Consider the following 26221-nt stretch of genomic DNA (forward strand, 5'->3'; position numbering starts at 1 on the left):
CAACCCAGGAGGTAGAGGTTGTAATGAGCCAAGACTGTGCCACTGCATTCCAGCCTGGGCAGCCAGAGTGAAAACTCTGTCTCAAAAGAAAAAAAATAATAGGACTGTACAAAGCAAGGATTGATAAACTTTTCTTGCAAACGACCATGTAGTAAATACTTTAAGCTTAACAGACCACATGATCTCTGTTATAACTCTGCAGCTATAGTATAGAAGCAGCTATAGATGATAGATAATACATAAATGAATGAGCATAACTGTTTCAACAGAACTTATAAAGCATAAAGGAGGCTGGATTTGGAAGAGAGGTAATAGTCTGTGAACCACTTACACAAGGCAACAATTCTAACACCATATTGTTGGAATTATAACATATATAGATGCAGTATAGATGTGACCATACTAGTACAAAGGAGCGGGAGGAGAGGGCATACAGTTAGCCCTTCATATCTGTGGGTTCTGTATCCTGAGTTCAATGAACCTTGGGTCAAAAATATTCTCCCAAATTGCATCTGTACTGAACACATACAGACTTTTTTTTATTGTCATTATTCCCTAAATAATATAGTATCCCAACTATTTACAAAGCATTAAAATTGCATTAGGTATTATAAGTAATCTAGAGATGATTTAAAGTATAGGGGAGGGTATATGTAGGTTATTTGCAAATACTACATCGTTTTCTAGAAGGCACTTGAGCATCCATGAATTTTGGATGCAAGGGAGGTCCTGCAAGCAGTCCCCCATGGATGCTAAGAGACAACTGTATCTTGGATCAAGGTTTCTATAATTTACCAGAATTAAGCTGGCATTGCTTGGGGCTATGAGTGGGAGGGGAAATTTATTGTAAATGGGGTTGAGAAAATTTGGGAAGTGATGAAAGTGTTCCAGAGCTGGATTGTGGTGATGTTTGCACAACTCTATAAGGTTAGCAAAATGATTGAATTGTTCATTTACAATGGCTAGGTTCTATGGTTTATAAATTTTACCTTAATGAAACTGTAAAAGAAAAAGTAATTAACTGTATAAAACAAAAATTAAGTCAGGCATGGTGGCTCACACCTGTGATCCCAGCACTTTGGGAGGCTGAGGCGGGCAGATCACTAGAGGCCAGAAGTTCTAGAGCAGCCTGGCCAATATGGTGAAACCCTGTCTCTACTAAAAATATAAAAATTAGCCAGGCATGGTGGTGAATGCCTGTAATCCCAGCTACTCAAGAAGCTGAGGCAGGAGAATCACTTGAACCCAGGAGGCAGAGGTTGCAGTGAGCTGAGATCATTCCACTGCACTCCAGCCTCAGCAACAGAGCAAGACTCTGTGGCCAAAAAAATAATAATAAATAAAATAAAATGTATTTTAGAATTTTACAAATGCAAAAGTAACCCACATGACAGGATGGGGATGGAGCGCAGAAGCGGCTGTTGTGAAGATACTTGAAGTAGGACAGTCTTACTTGAAGGTATACCGTAATTAGTTAAATATTCAGAGTATAAATCATAAAGCAACCATTAAAAAAACAGAAAGATGTATAGGTGATAAGCCAATAGTGGAACTAAACTGGAATAGTTTAGTTCTGCTGCTCAGTTGGCCAGGCCCAGACCCCTGGCCTGTGGAACTAAATATGGAATACCAAATAGTGGAACTAAACTGGAATACTAGGCTACTGCTCAGGTGCCAGGTCCAGATCCTTGGCCTCCATGACCCCCAAGGAGAGCCACAACCTCTCCACCCGCCAAGCCAGCCTTGGGTGCAGTGCCTCGTGCCTATAATCCCAACACTTCAGGAGACTAAAGCAGGAGAATCACTTGAGGCCAGGAGTTTGAGACCAGCCTGGGCAACACAGTGAGACCTCATCTCTAGAAAATATTTAAAAATTAGCCATGCATGGTGGTGCACATCTGTCGTCCCAGCTACTCAGGAGGCCGAGGTGGGAGGATGGCTTGAGCCAGGACGTTGAGGCTGCAGTGAGCTGAGATCATGTCACTGCACTCCAGCCGGGGTGACAGAGCAAGACCCTGTCTCAAACACCAAACAAAAAATACCTAGATTTCTTTTTTAAAACACTGAAGTAAAAACTGGCAAAACTGAAAGGAAAAATAAGCCACAATTATTATACAATAGGAGATTTTAACACTCTCAGGAAATGATAGCCTTACAAAGTAGAATAGGGGAAGATACAGAACACTTGAAGTGCCCATCAACCAACAAGACCAAATTGGCACTCGGAGAAACTCCCGACAGCAGCCGGTGCATGCCACGCTGAGGTGCACAGGGGACAATCTCTGAGACAGACCCCAGGCTGGCTCAGAAACCTGACTCAACACATTTAAAATAGTTTCAGTCATCCTAGGTCTCTTCTCTGACCAATGGAATAAAGACAGTGTGGCAGAAACACAAATCAGTAAACAGAAAACAAAGTCCAGAACAGGTCCACACTTTACCTGGCCAATTAATTCTGTTTTGTTTGTTTTGTTTTGAGACAGTGTCTCATTCTGTTGCTCACGATGGAATGCAGTGGCGCAATCTCAGTTCACTGCAACCTCTGCCTCCTAGGTTGGAGCGTTTCTTGTGCCTCAGCCTCCCGAGTAGCTTGGATTACAGGCATGCGCCATCATGTCTGGCTAATTTTTTTTTTTTTTTGTACTTTTAGTAGCGATGGGGTTTTACCATGTTGCCCAGCGGTCTTTCTTGAACTCCTAACCTCAAGTTATCCACCCACCTTGTCCTCCCGAAGTGCTGGGATTACAGGTGTGAGCTGTCATGCCCAGCCAAATTCCTGTAAAAGCAGCCCAGTTGTTCCAATAGAAAGCAAAGTCACCAAATGATCCTGGAACAGATGGTTATTTATTGGGAAACCAATAAACCTGGACCCTTCCATCCCATCACTCATGAAAATGAATTTGAAATGAATCATAGAAGTAAATGTAAAATCTAAAACTATAAAACTTCTAAGAAAACAGAAGAGACCGTCTTTACCACATTGAGGTCAGCAAAGTTTTCTTAGACAGGATACAGAAGATACGAATCATAAAAGGAAAACTGATCAATCAAAGTTGTCCTAACTTAAAACAATGGTCTTAAGAGCTTTTGTTTTCCACAGAAAATGAAAAGGCAATGAATGTGTCTGGCAAAGGACTTGCATGAAGCCCATGTACAGCTCAATAGAAGACAAGAAACCCAATGAAAAATGGGCAGAAGATTTGAATAGACATTTCACAAAAGAAAATGTATGAATGTCCAATAAGCACAGAAAAGATGGCCGGGTGCAGTGACTCACGCTTTTAATCCCAGCACTTTGGGAGGCCGAGGCGGCAGATCAGGAAGTCAAGAGATCAAGACCATCCTGGCCAACATGGTGAAACCCTGTCTCTACTAAAAACAAAAATTAGCTAGCCATGGTGGCACGTGCCTGTGGTCCCAGCTACTTGGGAGGCTGAGGTGGAAGAACTGATTGAACCCAGGAGGCAGAGGTTGCAGTGAGCCGAGATTGCACCACTGCACTCCAGCCTGGCAACAGAGCAAGACTCTGTCTGAAAAAAAAAAAAAAAAAAAAAAGAAAGAAAGAAAAGATAGCCAACACTTTTAGTCATCAGGGAAATGCAAATCAAAACCAGTGGAACAGAACAGAGATCCCAGAAACAGACACACACACGTAGAGCTGTGATGATCTTTTTAATAAGTGGCCTGGGGTCCACTGGATACCCATATGGAAAAACACTAATCTTCATCCCATCTCAGCCACAGAAAATTAAGTTAATGTGGATTATAGATACCAAGTTAAAGGTTTAACAATAAAGTTTCTTGAAAATAAATATAAATTACTTTTGGAGTAGGGGGAAAATTCTTAAACAGAACACCAAAAAATGCCAGTTATTGGTCTATATTAGAATTAAGAGCTTCTGTTCATCAAAAGACACCACTAGGGGCGTGAAATGGAGATTAGTATAGCCATGATAGAAAACACAATAGAGGTTCTTTAAAAAATTCAAAATAGAACTACCAGCCGGGCACGGTGGCTCACACCTGTAATCCCAGCACTTTGGGAGGCTGAGGAGGGCAGATCACAAGGTCAAGAGATCAAGACCATCCTGACCAGCATGGTGAAATCCCGTCTCTACTAAAAATACAAGAATTAGCTGGGCATATGGCTGCACACCTGTAGTCCCAGCTACTCAGGAGGCTGAAGCAGGAGAATCACTTGAACTCAGGAGGCAGAGGTTGCAGTAGGCCGAGATCGCACCACTGCACTCCACAGTGGGCCGAGATCGCACCACTGCACTCCAGCCTGGTGACAGAGCAAGACTCAGTTTCAAAAAAAAAAAAAAAAAAAAAAAATAGAGCTAACATATGATCCAGCAATCCCACTACTGGGTATATATCCAGAGGAAATGAAATGGATGAATTGCAGCTATCTTTGTCCAAGCCCCAGATAGCTGCAGTATATTTACCAAGCAAAGGCCTCCAACCCAGAACGCACAAAGAATACTTGCAAACAGAAAGACAAACAACCCAAGAGAAACATGGACAAGGAAACATTGGAAAGGTAGCTCATGGAAGAGAATGTTCAACCAGCCGACTAGCATATGGAAAGATGGCCAGCCTCTCTAGTCATCTGGGCAATGCCACCGAAACCACAAGGTGCCACCTGCTCACAGGAGAATGGCTGAAATGGAAAAGCCCAGGCAGTCCACCTGGGACAAGGCCTGGGGCAGCTGGAACTCTGTCCTGGTATCGGTGGGGGTGAGCTGGCACAACCACTTGGAAACAGACTGGTATAGCCTATCAAAGCCTGACATGTCTTACCCTATGGCCCAGCAACTCATAGCCAGGGCAGGGCCAAGAAATACGTGCACACATGTTCCTCAAAAGATGGGTGCAGGAACATCCATTTCAGTATAATTTGCAGCACCCAAAAACCAGAGATTCGAATGTCCAACCAAAGTAGAATAAAAAAAAAAAGTGAGGCATTTGTCCAGGGGAACAGTATACGGCATAAACTATGCCTATGTGCATCATGGATGAAGCTCACAAACATAAGGTTGAGATAAAGAAGCTAAATAGAAAAAGCACTCTCACCAGGGGAGCCCACCACACGCAGGTCACAGTCAGGCCCAAGGCTGAAGTCCCCAGGGGAAGCGGGCAGACAAGATCTCTTGGTGGTGGTAGGGGTCTACTTCCCAACCAGAGGACTAGTTACTTGGGTGTGCCATGGTTTGTACCCTTTCTCCATAAAAAACATTTTAGAATTCTACATAAAATAAAAGACAATTATAAACTTCACACTAATAAATCTGACAATTTAGAGCAATTGGATATATTCCTAAAAAACTCACAAGAAGAACCAAACTTATACAATCCATAGCCCACAGGCCGAATGCAGCCCGGGACAGCTTTGAATGCCACTCAACACAAATTCCTAAACTTTCCTAAAACGTTATAATATTCTTTTGCAGGTTTTTTGTTTTAGCTCATCGGCTGTCGTTGACATATTTTATGTGTGGCCCAAGACAATTCTTCCAGTGTGGCCCAGGAAGGCCAAAAGAGAGGACACCCCTGACGGATAATCCAAGTAGTTTTGCAATGTTTTAAAAATCAAATCCCTTATTTAAAACCGTCGCACAGAAAGAACTCGAGATCCAACCCCCACTCCAAATTATACTCTAAATATTCCAAGAAGAAATAGTCCCAATCTTACACCAACTTCCAACTCTGGCACCCTGGCTTGGACTCCAAGGCCTCCTCCAGCAGTGACACGTTGCTGGTAACGAGGAGGGGCTCAGACCTAAGGACGGCACCCCCGCCCCAGACCCAGATTGGGAAGGAGCATGTCCCTGTCCTTTGGGCCAGTATACTGGCCTCAGAACCAGCTGCTCCCTGTCCCCTGGGGTACGTGTCCTGGCCTTGGGCTTCTGTCCCACGAGGGGGAAATGGGGAGGCCCAATCCCAAGAGGAGTCTAGGTCTGGCTGCTGCTCTCTGGCCAACGTACTGTGTTGCCCTGAGCAAGCTCATCCCCCCTCTGAGCTTTCCACGCCCTTGTGGATATGTGGGCCACCCTGCCCGCCCTGACTGTGGGTTGCCAGGGTATAGACACTGTGCCCCCAGAAGCACCCCCAGGGCCACGCCTGCTCATCCCAAGAGCACCTCTGCCTGTACAGGCCCCTGCAGCTCCCTCGCTGCTTCATGGGCCTTTCCTTGCCCTTCTGCAAAATGGCTCACAGCCTAGGCCCCCTCTGGCTCTGGTCTCAGGCCTGGCAGGGCTGGGGATGGTGTCTCCTGGAGGAGGTTCTATGAAGAGAGGGAAGAGGAGGGCAGGAGGTGAGGGCAGGCAGGGCTAGGCTGGTGCCAGGAGGCATCAAAATTCATCCCCACATCATCCCGCCAACCACTCCCCCTACTTCCTACTGCTCAGGGGGCCAAGCCCAGGCCCCTGGCCTCCAGGACCGCCCAGGAGAGCCATAACCCCTTTTCCAAGCCAGCCTTGGGCAAGGTATCAGCCCAAGAATTGTACCCCTGGCAACTCCACGACACAGTATCCCCCACAGGCCCCTTCTCCCTAACCAGGCGGTAAAGGGGCAAGGCCTCTCCCTTCTGCATAGCCCTGTCCTGGCCACCTCGGCCCATCTCACTCACCTGGGCACGCAGACACTGCACACCACCTGACAGGCCCCTGCTGCTCCCACCTGGACGCACCCCCAACCTGTACTGACAGAAGTTGGCCAGCCCCACCACTCTGCCTCCCAAATGGCTGCCTCCACTCCTTGCCCACCTGCCCCCTGATTCCCTCCATGTGGCCCTGCCGGGGCACCCCAGGGCCCCCCCAATCCTGAGGGACCAACAGCTGAGGCTGCCCCGGCACCTCTGGAGCTGCCTGGAAATCCAGCCATACCAGACCCACAGCAAATTCGTGGGATGCAGCTGTGCTGAGGAAGGGGACAGGAATCTGGCCAGAGCCTGCCCACCGCTAAGCCAAGGGCAATGGCGCGTAAGCCACTCTCTGGCCTGTTTCCCTTCCTGCTCTGCCCAGACCCCTCAATCCCCAAGGTGGGTAACAAATGAGAAAACTGAGGCCGAGAAAGGAGAGCACTTACCCAAGGGGACCCAGACGGTAGGGATGGAGCTGGGGCAACTCTCCCAGCCCGTCCTTACCCAGCGAGGCTGGGAGCAGAGGAGGGTCCCTGGGTCACCTGGCTCACAGCCGCTCCGCTGCCAGCAGGTGGAGCTGTGGTCATGAGGAGGGAGGGGCTCCCCTGCCTCTGCACTCAGGGTGGGGCAGGTGTTCTGCCCTAAGTCTGCCCAGAAACCCAGCTGCCTCCCCTTCCCTCCGCAGCCTCCCCAGCCAAAAAGCCCCACCCAGTAGGCGGGAGCCTGGATGGGTTGGGGGTGGGGGACAGCTGCCGAGAGGCCCAAGAAAGGGTCAGGAGGCAACTCCTGCGAGAAGGGACCCGCCAGGCAGGGGAGCGCAGGCCTGCGGGGGTAGGGATGGGCACCACAGTCCCCGGCTCCCAGAGCTGGCGACAGCCGGCTGCACTTCCAAATCTGCTCCAGGGGAGTCTTGCGAGTACTGGGGCTGGTGAGGGAGGGTGTAGACAGCAGGCCCTGGGCACACCCTGTGCTGGGAACCTGCGTGGGGGAAGGAGGAGGAGGCGTGGCCAGCCCTGCTCCCGCTGGCCTGGTGCCTGGTCCTGCCGCTGGCCCACGCGAGGCAGTCCGCAGCCCCACCCTCAGCCACCGCGCTGGGAGCGGCTGTCCTACGCTGCCTGTTCTCTGGCCACACAGCTGCGGAGAGGGGACCCCTCGCACTACGGGGGCTGGCAGGAGCTTAGCCCAGGGACAGAAACAGAAGGGGGAAATCCTGCCTGCCTCCTCGAGATAAGGCTGCCCGGCCAGGCTACCAGTCTCGAACCCGCACCAGCGGGGAGAGAGGAAGGCCCCCAGTATCCCAGTCCCCCACCAAGAGCACCGCTTCCCAGGACTGAGGTCCTCAGGGAGCCCCGCCTCGGACCCAGAGTCCAGTGCCGGCCACACCCTCCGGCTCTCGCTGACAGGCTCTGCAAGTGGCCCCATCACCTGAATCAGGACACTGGTTGTTGACAGTCACCAAAGCCCCACCTCACAGAGGAGGATGTGGAGTGACATGCCTGAGCCAGGCCCAGTTGGTCAGGCTGCTGGCACCTGGCATCTTTCCTGATGCCCTTCCCCGCCTCCCTGGGTCCCCCAACGCCCTGGCCTCAACACTACCATTAACACTCCTTCGGTGCAAACTTGCACCCTGAGGAGGGAGCCCAAGACCCAGCTCAGCCCCTTGCATGACAGGGTGGGTGCGGGTGGTACCACAGTGAAAGCCGAAGAGGACACCGGCCCAGCCCAGAAAAGTTGCCTCCGCACGAACTGGACTATTCTGGGGCAGGGCGGGAGCTGGCAGGGCAAGGGGAAGTGTGTGTGGGGGGGAGGAGCAGATCCTGGGCAGGAGTCGGGGGCTGGGCGCAGGAGGGGAGAAGGAACAGAGGCTGGGGAGTGCAGAGGCTCCCCGACATGCCTGCTCCACAGCCGGGTCCAAATGGAGGACTCCCAGCAGCCACCAGCTAAATGAGCGTACTTAGATGGCCCAGAACAGGTCCGTGGGGGAGGAGGTGGACTTTGCTTAAACAAAACCCAAGTTTGCAACTAAACTGGCAGCCCCAGGGCCCCACCTCTGGCCTCCAGGTGGGAGAGCATGGTTGGGTGTATTTCCAAGTCACCAAGGCCCTGGAGGCTGGAAGGGAGGCAACTGACTCTCTAGTGGTCAGAAAAGTCCATCCTGGGTGGGAGGAATGGCCCCTTCCAGGCTTGCAGGTGTGTGTGCACACGTGTGTGCTCATGGGATGTGCGTGCTCAGGGCGTGTGTGCACTTATGTGTCTGGCCTGAGCTCCTCCCTCTGAACACCCATGGACAGCTCTGAGTGAGGCCACGGAGGTGGGAGTCCCGTGGGAGTCACTGCCCTCAGGCTGGAAGCTGGGTGCCCACCCAGACACAGGAACAGGCCGCCAGCCGCACTGTGACCTCACCCAGTCGTGGAACTTGATGAGGAAAGGGCCAGGCCGGCTGACTGTCACGAGACCCACAGACTCCTCAGCAGCATCCCCACCCCTCCCCGGTGCTTCTCGAGATAACTCTCTTGGGATGAGGCGGGCAGAGCCAGCTCAGGCTCCTGCTTGGGGGAGGGGGGGGGGTCTGTGTCTGCCTCCAAGGCTGCAAGGTCTGTGTCTGCCTCCAAGGCTGCAGTGGGAGGGAGGGGCGGGGGGGGCGGGGGAGCCCGCCTCAGTCCCCTAGACCTGCGAGCTGGGCTCCTCACACACCCAGAAGCCACTCCCCACTGCAGCCCAGCTGCACCCATGAGGCTGTTCACATGAGAAATCACGTGAAGGTAAGCCCTCTCCCGAAACAACCTTCCACAGCTCCCTGGTGCCGTCTAGCCCTAGCCGGCATCCACAGCCTCTCCAGCCCTCACTGCCTGCCTGGGCCGTGGCTCTCTCCTGCCTCTGGTCTTTCTCAGGCTGTTTTCTCTGCTGGGCAAATCCACAGACTAAGCTTGGCCACCCTGCTATGGCTTCTGGGCGCTGCTTGGTCCCTGGTCCCAGAACACTTGCTCATCAAGCACTCAAAGCCTGGCACACGGTAGGTGCATAATAAGTGCTAATGCAGGCAGTGCATAGGAAAAGGGAAGGAGCTGGTCAGATCTCCTGGAAAGGCCTGGTAAGTCTAGGGGGGATGGGGAGGCAGCAGGGGTCCCAGTTCATCTCCTTCTGCTCCTGGAGAAACTGAGGCACAGGGTGGCACAACAGCCACCTCTCCAAGGGATTTGGCAGCCAAAAAGAGCAACCCCACGCTCCCACTCATCCCAGGCGGGCTAGCCCCAGCCGGTTTCCCTGGGCTGGAAGGCCAGCCCCACATATGTCCAGGACAGTGTGACCCTGTGATGGGGCTGCCCACCGCCCCAGGCCCCCGCAGCCCACCTCAGGCTCCCCCAGGAGAGTGAGCCTGGGCTTGGGAACCAAGCAGCCTCCACAGCTAGCCAGGGCCCCCATGTACCAAGCAAGCAAGGTCATCTGAGGACTCCTCCGCAGGATACACGTCCGCCTCAGGGACTTGCACACCTGTGGCTGCCCTGCATGCAGGTGCACTTGACATTAACTTCCCCCACACCCAGACTCCCTGCAAACGAGAGCCACTGTCCCCTACCTGCCCAGGGCCCACAGCTCGGTGTCCTGCCACACACCTTGTATGCCCTGGGCTCAACCAGCACCTCAGGGGCCAGGAGCCAGGAAAAGGGGCTCCAGGGCTTTCTCCCTGACATCTCTGCCCAGCCCGCTGGCCCTGGCTGGAGCCACGGTGAACTAACACCCCTGTCCATCAGCTGTGGGTCAGGGGGATGCCCAGCCCAGCTCTGTTCCTCTAGCCCTCCTTGCTGGCGGCCTGCTGGTCCCCACAGACCCTCGGAGCAGTGAGGCAAGTAGGTGCCCAGGGCTGACCGGGAAGGGGCCCGAGGTACAGGGGGTGAGCACAGGAGCCACTTACCAAGGAAGCCACAGACGCTCTCCCAACTGGCCCAGAAGTGAAGATCCCAACTGGCCACCTCCCCCAGACACGCCCAGTTCTTCCCTCCACAGCTCCTCCCCCCATTGTCCCACCTCCGCCTGCTTCTAGGGCTGGCTCTGAGCCCTGCCAGGACACAGACGCCCCACCAGCGGGACTGGGTGGGTCACCTGATGGGCCAGGAGCCAGACCAGCCCCCAACACTCACGCAGTTTCTTGGAGCTGGGGACCCCACCCCGAGTGCCCCCCCAGCCTGAGCAGCTGACTGCAGAGGAACAGACCGCTCTGAGTCACACAGCCAGCCCAGCCTGGCTAGCGCCTTAGTGGGCAGCAGGTCCTGCTGTGTGGACAGACACAGGCCTGAGGCAGGTCCCTCCCCGGGGGTGAGGGGGCACTGGGCCAGTGGCCTTAGGGCCTGGTCAGCTGCCACCTGCCTGAGGTCCCAGGGCAGCCGACCTCAGCCTCCTTTCAGCCCTCTCAGCCCAACTCACGGCAGCCCCCACCCCTCAAAGCACCAGGGTATCTGGCAAGCAGGGTGTGGTGGGGCTCAGGAACCAGCAATTTTTTTTTCATAGACGGGGTCTTGCTGTTGCCCAGGCTGGAGTGCAGTGGCTATTCACAGGTGCAATCCCACTACTGATCAGCACGGGAGTTTTGACCTGCTCCATTTCTGACCTGGGCCAGTTCACTACTCCTTAGGCAACCTGGTGGTCCCCTATTCCCGGAATGTCACCATATTGATGCTGAACTGAGTGTGGACACCGGGATGGCATAGCGCACTGCAGCCCAGAACTCCTGGGCCCAAGTGATCCTCCCACTTCAGCCTCCCGAGTAGCTGGGACTACAGGCACACACCACTGCGCTTAGCTGGAACCAGCATTTTTGAAACAGGGTGTGTCTCTGTTGCCCAGGTTGGAGTGCAGTGGTGCAATCATGGCTCACTGCAGCCTCAAATTCCTGGACTCAAGCCATCCTCCCAAGTCAGCCTCCCAAGTGGCTGGGGCTCCAGGTGACACGACCATACCTGGCTACTTTTTAAATTTTTTTGGAGAGATGGGATCCTACTATATTGTCCAGGCTGGTCTCATATGCATGGGATCAGGCGATCCTCCCTCCTTGGCCTCCCAAGTAGGTAGGGCTGAAGGCACACACCAGCATGCAGTGAGGCGAGCAGGCAGGCGCCTGGGGCTGACCGGGAAGGGAGCCTAGGTGCGGGGGGTGGACACAGGAGCCACTAGTTTTTAATTCTTAATTTAAATTTTTAGGCTAATTTTTAAATTTTTTGTAGAGACGGGGTCTTCCCATGTTGCGCAGGCTAGTCTCAAACTCCTGGGCTCAAGTGATCCTTCTGCCTAGCCTCCCGAAGCGCTGGAATTCCAGGTGTGAGCATCCGCACTGGCCTAGCATTTTTTTAAACTAGGTTTCCATCCTTTCCAGTCATTTTGATACAAGTGGTGGCTGAGAAACACCCAAGTCCCATGACCCCAAGTCCCCCACTCTCCAGGGCTCCAGCTGCCTGGCCCACCTCCTGGTCACCTCTCCCTGCTGCAACCCAGGCCCTCAGCCCCCACTCCTCTTTGCTCTGGGTGGCCAGCAGAACCTGGCAGGACTCACCCAGCTGTGCTACGGGTAGACTCCCTGGGATCCCAGGTGCCAGCCCTGTGCCCATAGCCCAGGTGGGGACCTGCCTCCAACAGGCAGTCTGGAGCAGGCCCGCACAGCTAACGCCCAGCCCAGGGCTCAAGGGCAGCGAGGGGTCACACCTGCCCAGGAGGTCAGCAACGGAACAGCCTGTACCCGCACCAGACCCCAGCGGCACTCAGAAGGCATGGGAAGATGTGGCTGAGGAGGCTGAGTCCCCATGGAATGCCAGGGTGGCATGAGGGGGGCACAGAGAGAAGGGGTCCCCAAGCAGAACAGAGGACTCCAAGGGCAAGAAAGGCTCTGTCCCAGCCCCAGGGCAGGGGCATTGGCAGGCAAATGGGGTGGGAGAGACCCCAGGGGGGTCCCACTGGCCGCCAAGCCCCTTCCTAGCCTCCCCACATTGCAATGTCCTAAAGAGGCTGACACAAAAACCTAACGGTCACAAAGGTAGAAAACAACTCTATTTACACTGAGGCAGGAAAGCTGGCCAGGCCTGCTCCGCGGACACACCCTCCACTCCCAGACAGCTCTCACCTGGGAGCGCTGTTTACCTGTTTGCCACCTGACACCTACACTCTGCCAGGCAGGGCAGGGCTGGCTGAGTCAGCACTGTACCCAGAGGCCCAGCCCAGCTGCAGTGGGACAGGAAGGGGACACTGGCTCAGAGCAGGACCATCACACCAGACAAAGCACTGACTCCCGAAAGAGACTTTGCTGGAGCCCCCACCCCAGCGGCCAGAGGTGCCCGCAGAGCTGGCCACATGAGCACTTCCCAGATGCTCGCTGCAGTGCGCCCAGTGTGGTCCACCAAGCCCTGGAACTAGGACTGAGATCTCCCGGCACACCCCTCCCCAACACAGATACCAGGGGAACACGCCACACCCTGCCCCAGGCCCTCTCCAGACTAGGCACGCACCACTGGCTCTCCTGGGACACCCTTGCAGCTCAAACCCTGGACTCGCTCCCTCACCAGGTGGTCAGCACTGAGCCCTTGGCTCCAGAGCCCCTGGCGGTGGGTGCCCAGAGCACCGTGCAGATGCACAGCAAGGAAAGGGGTCAGGCTGGAGGCCCGGGCTGTCTCAGGGTTGGAGAGCCGCACTCCACACCCTGTCCCTGTTGCTGTCCAGTCCCGAGAGGGGCACACTTGACCACCAGCAGGCGGGTGCTGGGCAGGGCCTCGCTCACCTGCCTCAGTTCCCAGGGACTCCACATACCAGACCCCTGGCACCATGTGGCGGGACTCAGTGGTCAGGGCATATGCTGAGCCACCACATCAGGTACCGAAACCGAGGCTGTCCAGCATGTGCCATGATGTGCACTGCACAGCCAGGCCCGGCTCAGAGCTGCCAGGACCCAGGACCAGCTAGGAGTCGCCATGGGAACTCGGCCGCTGGCGGGGCGGGGCAGGGCTGAGGGCAGCGGATGGTGAATCAGCCTGCAGAAGGCCAAGGCATGAAGCTCGGCATTCTCAGGGCGTGTGTCACCAAGGAGCCCATGGTGCTGGCTCACCCAGGAGCCAGGCCTGCCGGGCAGCAGGCGCAGGCCGAGGACCGAGGGCTGGAGCCCTAAACAAAGGGGCCTTCACTCCGCTGGGTGGGGCTGAGTCACGGGGCCTCCCACCCACCCAGGCGCCACCCCTGGGCAGCCCCTCCAGCCTCGGCTCACATGGACGTAGCCCAGTGAGGCTCCCCCAAGTGTCCTGCCCCTGCTTCGTCCCAGGCTCCCCCAGCTGCCCTTGCTTGACTATGCTCTTGGTGGGGTCTAGTCCAGGCAGGGGTGTGGCTTGAGATCCCTTTCCGGACTCCTGCCCGGAACAGCCTTCGCAAGTGCCTGCCCTCCACCACCACCCCTGCAGGGAGTCCCTCCCGAGGGCTCTGCAGAGAGGAGGCCCCAGGCCACTCCCACCCTCACTAGCACACACTGGGTCAGCAAGTCTCTGCAGCAGAGCAGGCAGGGCAGGGACCGGCAGCCGGAGGGGAGGGCGGTGGCTGCAAATGCCTCTGCAGGCCTCTCGGGGTGTGGGGAGGAGGTAGCCCCTCCCAGCCCTTCCCACCCCTGCCTCCTGGGCCCAGCTCCACGTTTCCATTTTAGAAAATGCTTCTGACTATTAAATATTTATCCGAGCAAGGAAGGTCTTGGCTCCCGGCCGGCTGTGGGTTCCAAAAAAAGAAAAATGAAGGATAATCTGGAGGCCCAGGCTGAGCGCAGCTGGAGCCTGGTGGAGAAACACCCTCGAAGCTCACAGTGTGGCCAGGGACCCCGCTGCCCTTAGAGTGGGTGGAGAAGAGCAGGGAGCATGGCCTGTCCTCCCTGCACGTCCACTGAGACTCTGCTAAGCTCCCTCCAGGCTCACCTGGCCTCCGTCGGGGCATGGAGTAGTTCCTTCCAAACAAAACTGCCCTAAGACCTAGGGACTCCCCGGCGCCCCGTTGCCCTCAAGACAAAGGCCTCCCTCCAGCAGTTGGCGCTGTCCCCTCTCCATCGTCCCCAACCGCATCCCAGATGCACTGGGTTGAAAGGCTTGCAGATCCCTGACCTCGCCCCTGGGCTCTGCAAGCTCCTCCTGTCTTCCTCCGCTTCTTTTTCATAACCAGTCCTAGTCTCCATCGGGCTGGTTTCCCTCCAGGGAGCCCTCTCTGGCCCCTCTGTGCCCCCTAAGCCTGCACTGGCCACAGAATTGATTCATGTTTGTTGAATGAACATAGGGTGCATGCTTGCTCTGCTGAGGTAGGACCTTTGGTCCCAGGATCCCTGGGTGGCTGGCTCTGAGACCCAGATCGATGGATAGACAGGCAGCCAGCCAGAGAGGAAGGCACCCCCACACCTCACACCAACCCCAAGACCAAGCTGGGAGAGTGTGGCGGTTTTTTTTTTTTTTTTTTTTTTTTTTGAGACGGAGTTTCGCTCTTGTTACCCAGGCTGGAGTGCAATGGCGCAGTCTCGGCTCCTGGGTTCAGGCAATTCTGCTGCCTCAGCCTCCTGAGTAGCTGGTATTACAGGCACATGCCACCATGCCCAGCTAGTTTTTTCTATTTTTTAGTAGAGACCATGTTGACCAGGATGGTCTCGATCTCTTGACCTTGTGATCCACCCACCTCGGCCTCCCAAAGTGCTGGGATTACAGGCTTGAGCCACCGCACCTGGCCGAGTGTGGCATTTAACTTCTTTAATGAGTGGTAGGGACCCTCAGACAGCCAGTGCTCCCCACTTGCTGGGGATTTGGGGCCTTTCCTCCCTAGCACCTATACTTCCCCACACCTGGGCAAGCCATCCCCCAGCTAAGCAGCTGCCAGTTGCCTGAAACACAGGGGGCTTCAGCATAGGTGTCACAAGAGGGAGGACACAGAGTGGGTCAGAGGGAGAGCTGGGAGTGAGCCCAGCAACCCACCGGGCTTCCCGGAAGAGGCAGCTCCTAGCCCAGCCCAGGACAGAAGAGCTTGGCCAAATGGAGAGAAGGCAATGAGGGCATTCCCACTGTAGGCCCAGCCACAATGAGCCCAGGTGGGAGTGGCACTCAGCTTCCTGGGCATGGAGAAGCCTTGGAGGGAGCGGGCTCCTGGGGCATTGGAGCTGGATGCTCTGCAGGCCTGACTCTCCTGTCCACTTCTGAGCCCCACCCCCTCCCTGGGCTGCACCAGGCGGGCACTGCCTGAGGTTTGGGGCAGGAGCCAGAGGCCAGCAGGCAGCCAGCCTTTCTCCCTGGTGGTCCAGCTTCAGTTTCCCCAGCAGGGAAAGAGCTGGGGTGTTGTCAGGAACACACTTCCATCACTCTCAGTGGCTTCTGAGAGGCCACCTCAGTGGGGGATGAGGGGAGCAATCCAGGACCCTGTGCTGCCTCCTCCTCAGTGCCCGTTCCTGCCACTAGGTGGCTACAGGGGGCTCCTTTGCCTGCGGCACCCTCCCTGGTGGGGCAGGGCAGAGCCAGCACCTATCAGAACAGCAGGTCACCGACTACAGAGCTCCATGTGCTGCTCTGGCCCCTGAGAGCCCAGGGAGTCCTCACTGTCCCCAGCCTCAGTGTCCCTATCTGCAGGATGGGAATACACAGCGCTCCCCCAGGGTAGACAACCCGGTCAGGGAGATACGAGGGTGGTGACAGGCCCGCCAGCACTGGCACTCGGCATCCCTGTCTGCATGGCACTAGCAGCACAGGCAGCCACAGTCACCCCTGTCCCCGAATGCAAGGTCCTGACCCACATTTGCAGCCCCGAGGCCCTGAAGAGAGCACCAGCGAGGCACAGAACAGCAAGACCACCTCCACAGCTGCCCTGCTTTGCACCTCTCTTGGGAAAGGGCCCAGCCATGTCATGGCCCCCACCCCAGAGGAGAGACCACCCAGACATCCTCACATGGTGTCACTGCACCGGGGGCCTTCCCAACACGGTGGTGTTTCCTTGGGGTGTTGTTGTGGGAGGTGCTCAGGCCAAGCCAGGGGCAGCAGGTGCAGGGCGGGGACTGCGGCCAAGGCTGGGGGAGGCGAGGGGAGGGTTTCCCTGTCTCCCCCAGCTGTCGGGGGCCCAGCTCTGCCCTGGGAAGGGGCCAGTCTGCCCCTGGAGTAGGCAAGGGTGTGACACCCAGCACCCATTGAGAGTGAACTGGCTGGTGTTAAAGTCAGCAGCACTCCGTGGGGTTGGTGCGCCCAGGCAGAGCCCCCTTCCCTGGGGCTGTGAAGGAGTCGGGCTTGGGGCCACTAGGCGGGCGGGCGTCCTGCGAGGAATGTTCCCAGCCCGGCCACCAGGGGGCAGCCTTGGCGCGAAAGCGGCTGAGGAGATGGCTCCTCGCCGGGCTGGTGCCTGGGGCTGCTGGCAGAGGGCAGGTTTGGACTAGACAGGAAAGGAAGGCGAGAGCAGGGGAGAGTCTGCCCATCTCTGGCCTGCTGAGAGGGGACTGCAGGTGGAAAAGGCCTGGACCAAATCCAGGCTGGGAAAGGCAGTAGGTGGCAAGGTGCTTGTCAGAAATGCACATTCCTGGGCCACAGGGTTAGGGAGGGCCTGGGAACTGGCACACAACAGAACTCCCTAGGGCTCTGACCTTGCAGCTCTCCTACCAAAGCCCCAATGAGCGCCACTGACCTTATTCCCTAAGAGCAGATGATTCTGTGGGCTGGACACAGGGAAGGACTGCCTGGGAACGACGAAGCCAGCACAGGCTCCGCGGAGACAGCAGGTGGATGAGATGGTCCTGAACCCTGAAGCTTGAGAGTCTCTGGGTGCCCAAGAATGAGGAAGAAGCGGAGTGGAAGGGCTGTGCTGGGAAATCGGGGGCAGAGTAGTGGTCCCATGTCCCTGGGGCCCCGCCCTTCTCCCTCTGACCAGGTTCACCTGCAGTGATGTGGGCAGGGCCAGCCATAGTGAAAGAGGAAGGGCCGAGGGCCCCTAGCCCACCGGAGCCATCATCCTCCCACTGCTGAGCCCAAACACGGGCTCCCATCTGTGACCCCATGAAACCGGTGCTGTAGGGGCCTCCCAGCTCTGGAGCCCTTCAGACGAGCCTCCCACCCTAGGTGCTCACCAGACAGACAGGCCACATGAGGGGCCTTGGGAGCACCTGCTGCAGGGGGAGCATGACCAGGCCGAGGGCACCCCTCTGCACCTGCAGCATCATGGGCATCATTACCATCGACCTGTTTTCCCCAAGGAGTAGAGTGCAGCCTGCGCCAGTGCCAGCCAGCCCAACCCCCTGGCTGGTCGCTGCCAATGCCCTGGGTGTGGCCAGGCTGCAGCAGCAAAGACCCAGTGCCTGAGGGACTGCCCCTCCGCCCCGCCCTGCCCTCCAAGATGCTGAGACACCCAGGCCCTGGAACCAGGCCCAGTTCGGGGACAGACACACAAAAAGCATCAGGTACCCATTCCGTAGACTGCGGCTCAGAGGGAGGCTAACGACCATCTCTGGGGGGCATGTCAGTGGGCAGCACCCACTTTCCCTTGCCCAGCACTGCGGGACCCTGTGGCCTGACTCTGACCCCATTCAGGCCCCTCACCAGGTTCCAGAACTCAGGCATAGCCTGCCACAGCCTCCACCTAGCCGGCGACCCCCAACACAGCCACACAGTAGATGCAGCCCAGACCACACTGGCAGCCCTGGACCAAAGCCGAGAGCCCACACTCCCGAACCAGCCTAGCTGCTCTCCCCCAAAGCAGGTGAGAGGGCAGGCCTGGTGCAGATGCCCCGGGTCGCGGTGGTCTCGGCTTTCGTGCCCCATGCAGACACCAGCCCAGCTCCAGAGCGCGGTAGCACCTCCCAGGAGGCTGCTTCTCGACCAGACAGCATCCCAGCAGCGGGGCAGGAGCGAGGAGAGACAGACAGGGACCGCGAGTGACAGAGTGAGCGACAGAGACGAGTCAGCCACCGAGAAACAAAGTGAGGGGCAGGGACAGCCCCAGAAGCCGGGAGAGGAGCGGGGACTGAGAGTCGCGGACAGGTAGAACGCGAGGCACGGGAGAAGAGACCCCAGCGCCCGGGGAGGCCCAGAACCGCGCGCGAGTCCCGCCGGCGTCCCCGAGGCCCCCGCCCCCACGGCCCGCACTGCGCGTCCCCGGACACGCCCCGGCGCGCGCCCCGGCGCGGAGCCCACCCGCCCCAGGGGAGCGGGCTGCAGGCGGGGAGGGGCGCACCGCTGCCGGGGGCTCCGGGCCAGGTGGGCAGCACCATGTGGAAGCAGTCGCACATCGCGGCGGCCGGGCGGTGCGGGCCGGGCGGCCCGTCGCGTCCAGTCGCTGGTCCCCGCTCCGGCGCACCGGGCGGGCGGGCGGGAGCCGCGCTCTGCCCCGCGGGCCTGTGCTGCCGCTGGCGGCTGGCCTCGGACTGCAGACACAGCGCGCCTGGCTACCCAGCGGCTCAGCTAGGACCCCGCCCGGGTCCGCCCAGCCCGGCCCAGCCACTGCGGAGCGCGCGCGCGGGCGGTGCCGCCGGCCTCATTCAGCCCATTGGCTGCCGCCGCCGCGGCCCCGCCCCTCCGGGCCAGGCCCCGCCCCACCCGCGCCCCCGACCCGCCTGTCGCGTCCGCGGGATCGACTTTGGACTCTTGCCAGGGAGGGACGGCCGGCCCCCAGCACTGAGGCTCCTGGACTTGCCGCTGTCTTCACCTCCCAGTCCGCGGAGACACTTAAGTCACAAGCTGGGGTGGGGGGCAGTCTGCGGGGACAACAGTGGTCGCGAGCGCCCCCGAAGGTGATCTGGACGCAAAGGGACAGGATAGAATTCTGCAGGGGCTGGGGCGGCAAATGCGAGGACGCGGCTGAGAGCGTGCAGCGGGAACGGGGTGCCCCGGACAGGGCGGCGGGGTGGGCTCTGCGGGCGGGAGCGCCCGGCGCTGGGGGCTGTCCTGGAGCCAGGACCCCGCCCAGAGTCATCCTTTCTGCTGATTCTTGTCAAGAACCTGGGGCCTAGGACACAGCGGCCACCAGCACCCCACTGGCCCTGCCCCAGGGGCTCCGGGTCTGGTGTAGACACAGGCAAGCCTGCAAAGATGAGGCTTCTGCAGGGCGGCACTGCTCTGAGGGCGCGGAAGCGCGGGTCCTGGAAGGCTCCTGGCAGCGTAAGCTGGGACCTTAGGGGTGAGGCATGAGCCAGGCGGTGCAGGAAGAGTGTTCCGGAGAGAGAACAGAGTAGTGTGCGTGCAGAGAGTGAGGGCAAAAGGGCTGGGTTGAAAGTCAGGCCCAGTGGGCGGGGGCCGGGCAGCAAGGCTGCTGAGGGGGCTCCTGTGGGTGGGAGGTGCCACCTAAGGCTCCAAGCAGGGTTTCTGAGTTTGGTGAGAGCTGAGGAAAGAGTGCGCACGTGGCTAGGTGTGTTGGCATGGGGCACGGCTGGAATCAGAAGCAGATGAACGAGGCAGTGAAAGGATCCCGGGATATTGGGGCAGAGGGGACTTGGTGAGGACCAGGGTTCGAGGGTGGGAGCCTCCCTGGGATCTTGCTTGGGCACCACACAGAGGTGGCACACCTGGGGGTGGGGACAGGGAGGGCAGGGGACCTCTGAGAGTTCTAAGAGTTAGCTGAAGCCTGGCCTGAGTGGGGCACACCTGGGAAGGAGCGGAGTTCTGCAGAGGTTGTGGGGGCAGGCAGGGCTGGAACCGTCCCAGGAGACGACCACCAGCACCAGGAGGACCTGCCTGGCAGTGTCTGGGGGTGTGGGTCAGATGCAGGGACACACACACACACACACACACGGACACACATACAGAGACACAGAGCTACAGAGACACACAGATACACAGACACACACTCATACAGGCACATACCCTCACAGACACACACACAGGCATACAGACACAAAGGACAGAGACATTCAGACATACAGATACACAGATGCATACACAGGTACACGCAGAGGCATACACAGAGACACACACACAGACACAGACACAGGCATATACACTCACAGAGACACGCACATAGACACACATACACAGAGACACACACACAGAGGTGGTACACTTGGGGTTGGGGACAGGGAAGGTAGGGGCCCAAGGGAGTTCTAAGAGTTAGCTGAGGCCTGGCCTGTGTATACCTGAGCGGGGCACACTCCGAAAGACACACACAGATACACACACGCACAGAGGCATACACACACAGACACACACACATAGAGACACACACAAACACACACTCTCTCTCTCACACAGACACCTTTTCCTGGAGTGAGAAGAGGCCAGGCTGTATGGGAAGGGCCATGCAGACACACACACTCATAGGCAAGATCACAAACTCACCACCATGCAGACACCGGTCACCTGGCATATGTCTCGATACACTAGGAGACAGGCACACACACACAGGCCCACATGCAGGAATACCCACACCAAGAAGAATGCACATACGCACAGGTGCACACACTCCGGCTCGCTGGGAGGCCAGGCACAGCCAGCGCGCCCAGGTGAGCCCCCCGAGTGTGATGACTCACTCTGGACAGTTCCCGTTAGCCGCGCTGCAGCCACTGGGCAGCCGTCCAGCAGCCAGTCAGACGGACGCCAGAGCCACTGCCCGGAAGAGGCCCTGGCAGCCTCCTCCCCACCAACCCAGGTGGGATGGGGCACAGCCTTCTCCCTCCTGTGGCGACACGCATGGGTCTTACCCCACCTCCTCACAGTGTCCTTGTTTCAGGGCTGAACAGTGTTGCCTGGGGCCCAGAGGCCCTGCACTCACCTCCTTCCCCAGGGACCCACCCCACTCTGCCTGCCTGGAGTCAGTCACTCCCTGGGCACAGGGAGGTAGCCACTAGGGTACCCATGTACATGTGCCTCTGTCTGCCAGGTCTGCCGGGGGCTTGGTCTGCCACTCCTCTGTGCCTCAGTCTGGCTGCAGGGCCTGGGAATAAGTGGCAGCTCCGGGCACTCATCCGCCTTTGTGTCCTCAGCCCCGTTAGGTGTGTGCCCTTGGCAAGGTCATGTGGCCCCTGGGCCCCCATCCAAATGAACTGGCCCCTCACCCGATGGTCCGGCATGATCTGTACAGGGCTATGCGGGCCGGGTGAGGAAGGAACTCTGGGTGGGGAGGCCGGGGCTGCCTCCCAATGCGTCCCTGTCCCTGGGCTCCTACCTGCTGCCCCTGCCTGTTTTCCTTCAGAAAGATGAGAGAGCCCTCAAGGCCGTCTCGGTGGGGGAGGAGTGAGAGCACAAGTTCAGCGTGGCACCGTGGGAGTGTGGGGAGCCCACACTTCGGAGGACTTTGAGGGGCCCTGCCCCTCAGTCTGGGGTGGCTGAGACTATCCCCAAGCTGTGTCCACTGAGCCTGCCCACCCCTGGCAGGTCCCAGAGCCCAGCCACAGCTGCCCAGGACCAGGGACTTTGCCTCTGCCCCGGATGGAGCTGCCCAATTCCACAGCAGGCACACACAGACACACACACGCACAGCTGCACGGTGCTCCCCTGCAGCCCCAGATTCAGGGCCCAGAATTCAGGATGAGGTGTGGGCAGGGCCTGTTCTGCCCAGGGGTACCTTCCCCTCTCCTGCCTGCTCCGAGACAGAGGGCTGGTGTTTCTGCAGTGGCCTCTGGCTCTGCCCCACTCTGAACACTGGGGCTGCAGCCTGGCTGTGGCTGTCAGGGGACCTGGGAACCCTAACTAAGGACTGCCCTTCCCACCCTCCTTCTGGGGTCTTCTCCCAGCTTGAGGGTTAAGCTGAGAGTGTCCTGAGTAACAGACACCTTGGGGTGTCTTTCCAGAGAGCTTCCCCACCTCAGGGAACCCCAGTACTCCTGGGGCCCTGAGGGCTCTATCACTCCAGGTGCCTCTGGGAGGGCCTGCAACTTGGGCACCCCACAAACGGGCAGGCTGCGGCTATGTGAGGCTGGGGACTGGCTCCCCAGGGCCCAGCCAAAATCCCTGCACCTGCCCACCAGGGCCTTAGCAGCCCAAACGGGACCCAGGGTCACAGCTGTGGCAGAGCAGGAGAGAAGGTGAGGGGGGCTGCCAGCCCCCATCCCAGTCCCTCCCCACCAGCTGAAGCCTGAGCTCCTGTCTTCACGCCCAGCTCCCCATGTTCCCCTTTGGGGACAGATGCCCAGCTAGGGAGGACCACAGAAGCAGGGCTCAGGAATGCATGCCCCCATGCACAACATCACGGGACGCCCAACTCATGGTCACCCCTGGCACATACGAGGCCCCACACCTGCTGTGGGTGTCACCCCAGGGAGAGGGTGTCACATGCTCTCTCCCGTGCACGCAGCCTCTACCTCCTCCTTGGACCACTGAGATGGCAACACTGGCCCAGCCCACTCGTTGCCCACAGCCTTCCTGAGGCTGGGTGCCAGGATATGGGGTGCAAGCCCTGGTGGGACCTAGGTGAGGAGCCGAGGCCCCCCAGGCCCTGACTCGTTGACAGAGCTGCCACCCTGCCCCCATGGCCTGACTGGCTGCTCGCCTCCACCCTCCGCCGGCAGTGATGCCCATGGCATCAATGATTGATGCTTGCTGCGGCAGCTGCAGCAACATAAGCAAAAATAGCTCTGCTGTGGTCCTTGCCCCACCCCATTCACAGCCTTTCGTGCAGTCCAGCCCTGTGCCCAGATAGAGGGGTGTGGAGAGGGGAGAGCAGCGAGGACCGTCTCAGCCGCCACCTGCCCCTGCTCAGTCTTTTGCATGGAGATGATGGGGGAGGACCCCTGTGAGCAGGTGGGGGTACTTGTCCACCCAGCCTCCCCCTCTTGCCTGACCACACTGACTCCTGACCTGCAATGGCCTCACTCCCTCTCAAAGCTGGGTGCCTCTTTCAGGCCTGGGTATTGTCCCCAGGTCCACTTCCTCTGCACCTACACAGATGGGATCAGGAAACATGGCTGTGGGGAGCATGTCAGGGTGCTGCCCTCGTCCCATGCAGGTGGGCTTCTTTCAATGCCTGTGTCTCCATCGAGCCCTCTGGTTCAGCAGTCGGCCTGGGATCTGAGTAGCAGCAGGTTCCCATGCTGCTGCCTGCAAGCTCTCGTTCCTGCTGCTGGTGGCTAGGACAGGCGCTCTCCCCCGCTTGCCCTAGGGACCTGAGGCTGAGGATTGCAGAGGAGCAGGATGCCTGGGTGCTTCTGGGGACCCCTGCCCAGCCAGTCCTTGCTCATCAAGTGATGCTGGGAGGTGCTGAGATGACTGTGAGGTTCTGTCAAAGGGCTCAGGCTAGCCCCTCCTCCTGAGGCTGGGGTTGGGAAGCTCGGCTCCTCTGCAGAGGGAAGGTGCTCCCCACACACTCATTGAGCAGGGCTGGGGCTCAGGGGTGCACAGAGGTGGCTGGAGAGGTCCTGAGAGGGCCACATGGGCTCTTCCTCCTGACCACACTGCATCTGCCCCCTCCACGCCCCTCAGGAGTCATGGCTAATGTCCCCCACACCCAGACTTTAATGGGAACCCACCCTCTCGCACCCAGTCTCCTTTAGCAGCTGGGGCCAATTCAACTTGAGCAGTGCCTGCTCTGCTCACAAACCTGGAAGCCTTGTCCTCAGCTGGTGCCCCAAAGGGCTGTGCCATGAAGCCAGCTGGTCTGCCCAGAGCTGGCCCAAGAAGCCAAGCGGCCTAGCAGCTACCTGGGCTGCCCCACCTCCTCCTGCAACCAGGGTTGGGCACCTGAGGTCAGGGTTGCCTCTGCCATTTCCTCTGCACCTTGGCTTCCCTGAGGCAGCACCTTTCAGTGGGTTGCAAGGGGTCACTCAGTGTATCAGCACGGCTGGGGCCATAACCAAACCAGAAACACAGTGGTGGAAAACAGCATGCAGCACACTGATCAGCTCTTCTAGGTGTGGGCTGGACGGTGTGCCTTCCGGAGGTTTCAGCGGAGACCCGTTTCCTGGTCCCTTCAGCCTCAGAGGCATCTTCAGTCCTGAACTGGTGCCCAGTATCACTCCGGCTCTGCTTCCATCTCTGCGTCTCATCTCGTCTCGGACTCTGACCTTCCTGTTTCCTTACCAGGCCCTTTGTGATTGCTCCTCACCGGGCTCATCTCCTCCTTTCCAGAGCCTTTCACGGAAGCACATCTATAAAGTGGCTTTGACCTTGTAAGGTCACATATTCACAGGTTCCAGGGATTAGGATGTGGACATCTCTGTGGGGCTCTGTTCAGCCACCACACCAGCTAATCAAGCCATATGGGTCATTTTTATACTCAAACCATCCTGGGTGTACCGTGCGCCCCACGCTCTCCACGTGGAAGCTGAGGCCCAGCTGGGAGTGGGGGATTGCAGAGAACCAGGAGAACAGCTCCTGCCCCAGCTCTGCTCCTCACACAGGCCTTTGGGGCTGGGCCTCAGTTTCCCCACCTGTACACAAGGACAACACTCCTCCTGCCCGCCCCCCACCCCCAGCTTCCTGGGCCTCAAGGACGGCAAGGACAGTGCAGTGATGAGAGCAGCAGTGGGAATGGATGCTGCCCCTAGGCTGACAAGACAGGCTCAGGCCTGGTCTACAAATCCAACCACTGCCCAGTCACCATCCTTAGGGCCACTGTGGTGCTGGGGTGGCCGGGCCAAGGTCCAGTCCCAGACAGTCTGACGGAAGAGCTCCCATACTGCGTGGCCTGGCTGCTCTGCCCCTCAGGAAGGAGGGGGGATGGGAGGCTGGTCTAAGGCGCAGAGAATGATCTCATCTTGCCATTTGTAATATTAAAGTTTTTGGGAGCTTGGCTGAGAAGGACCAGTAGGGGAAGGAGTGATTCAAGCAAGGACAGAGTCCAGGCCCCAGGGTGAGAGAAATGTGAGCCTGGAAGTGGTGGACATGGGTGGGGTGGACAGCAGGTGGCGTGGGCAGCGGGTGGCTAGCTCAGGGCTTCACTAGGGCCAGGCCCTCCTCTTTCTCAGAAGAGGCAGTGATGGGTCCAGTCTGGGAAGGCCAGGGAGGAGATGGGAGTCAGGTTGACTCCTTGAGTCTGGGGGTGAGGGCTGAGGGCAGAAGGCCTGGAAGCCCAGAGGGGAGCTGGCAGAGGTCAGGCTAGTTCCTCAGTCCGGCTGTGGCTGGAGAGAGGCTGTCCACCGGCCCAGCTCTGCCGGGGGCTGGCTGATGACAGCTGAGGGGGCACTCCGTAGGGCCTGCGAGGGAGGGGTGGAGCCTCCCCGCCGCTCCTTCCCCCAGGAAGGCAGACGAGTTAGGGGCAGGCAAGGTTCTGGGGTTCAGGAGTCAGCAAGACAGACTTGGGCCTCGCCTCGGGGAGCTGGAGTCCTGAGGGGCTCAGCTGCACCCACAGAGGGGGCGCGGCGAGCTCAGCCGCGGGGCGCCGGGAGAAGGTGCTGCGGGTGATGGATGCGCTGGGACGGGCCTAGGGGGCTTGTGAGGAAGAAAGAACCACTCAGGCAGCGAACTGAAGACGGATCGAAAGCTCGTGCGACCCCGCGCCCAGAAATCTGCCAATGGAGAGGCCCGAACCCACCCACAGTGGCTGCGGCCCGGGGCGGGGCCTGGCGAGAGAGGGCGGGGCCGGGCCGTGAGATTTTAGGGCGGGGCCGGGCCAGAGAGGGCGGTACCAGTGCTGGCCACGCCCCGGGTGCGTGCAGACGCCACGGCGGCGAACACCGGAAGCGGAGGTGGCGCACGC

General features: G+C 58.4%; 1 protein-coding gene across 1 annotated transcript in view; it reads right to left on the reverse strand.

Moving 5' to 3' along the window:
* The window catches only part of AHNAK2 (AHNAK nucleoprotein 2), a 43558-nt gene extending 24634 nt beyond the window's left edge, over nt 1–18924 (reverse strand). Inside the window, exon 1 of the mRNA XM_074394382.1 lies at nt 18833–18924. Within this exon, the coding sequence (XP_074250483.1) occupies nt 18833–18887 (55 nt within the window). The 5' untranslated portion in view covers nt 18888–18924. The remainder of the gene's footprint in view (nt 1–18832) is intronic.
* Between the last annotated feature and the right edge of the window lie 7297 nt (nt 18925–26221).

The sequence above is a fragment of the Saimiri boliviensis genome, chromosome 2, assembly GCF_048565385.1.
Source record: "Saimiri boliviensis isolate mSaiBol1 chromosome 2, mSaiBol1.pri, whole genome shotgun sequence".
NCBI lineage: Eukaryota > Metazoa > Chordata > Mammalia > Primates > Cebidae > Saimiri > Saimiri boliviensis.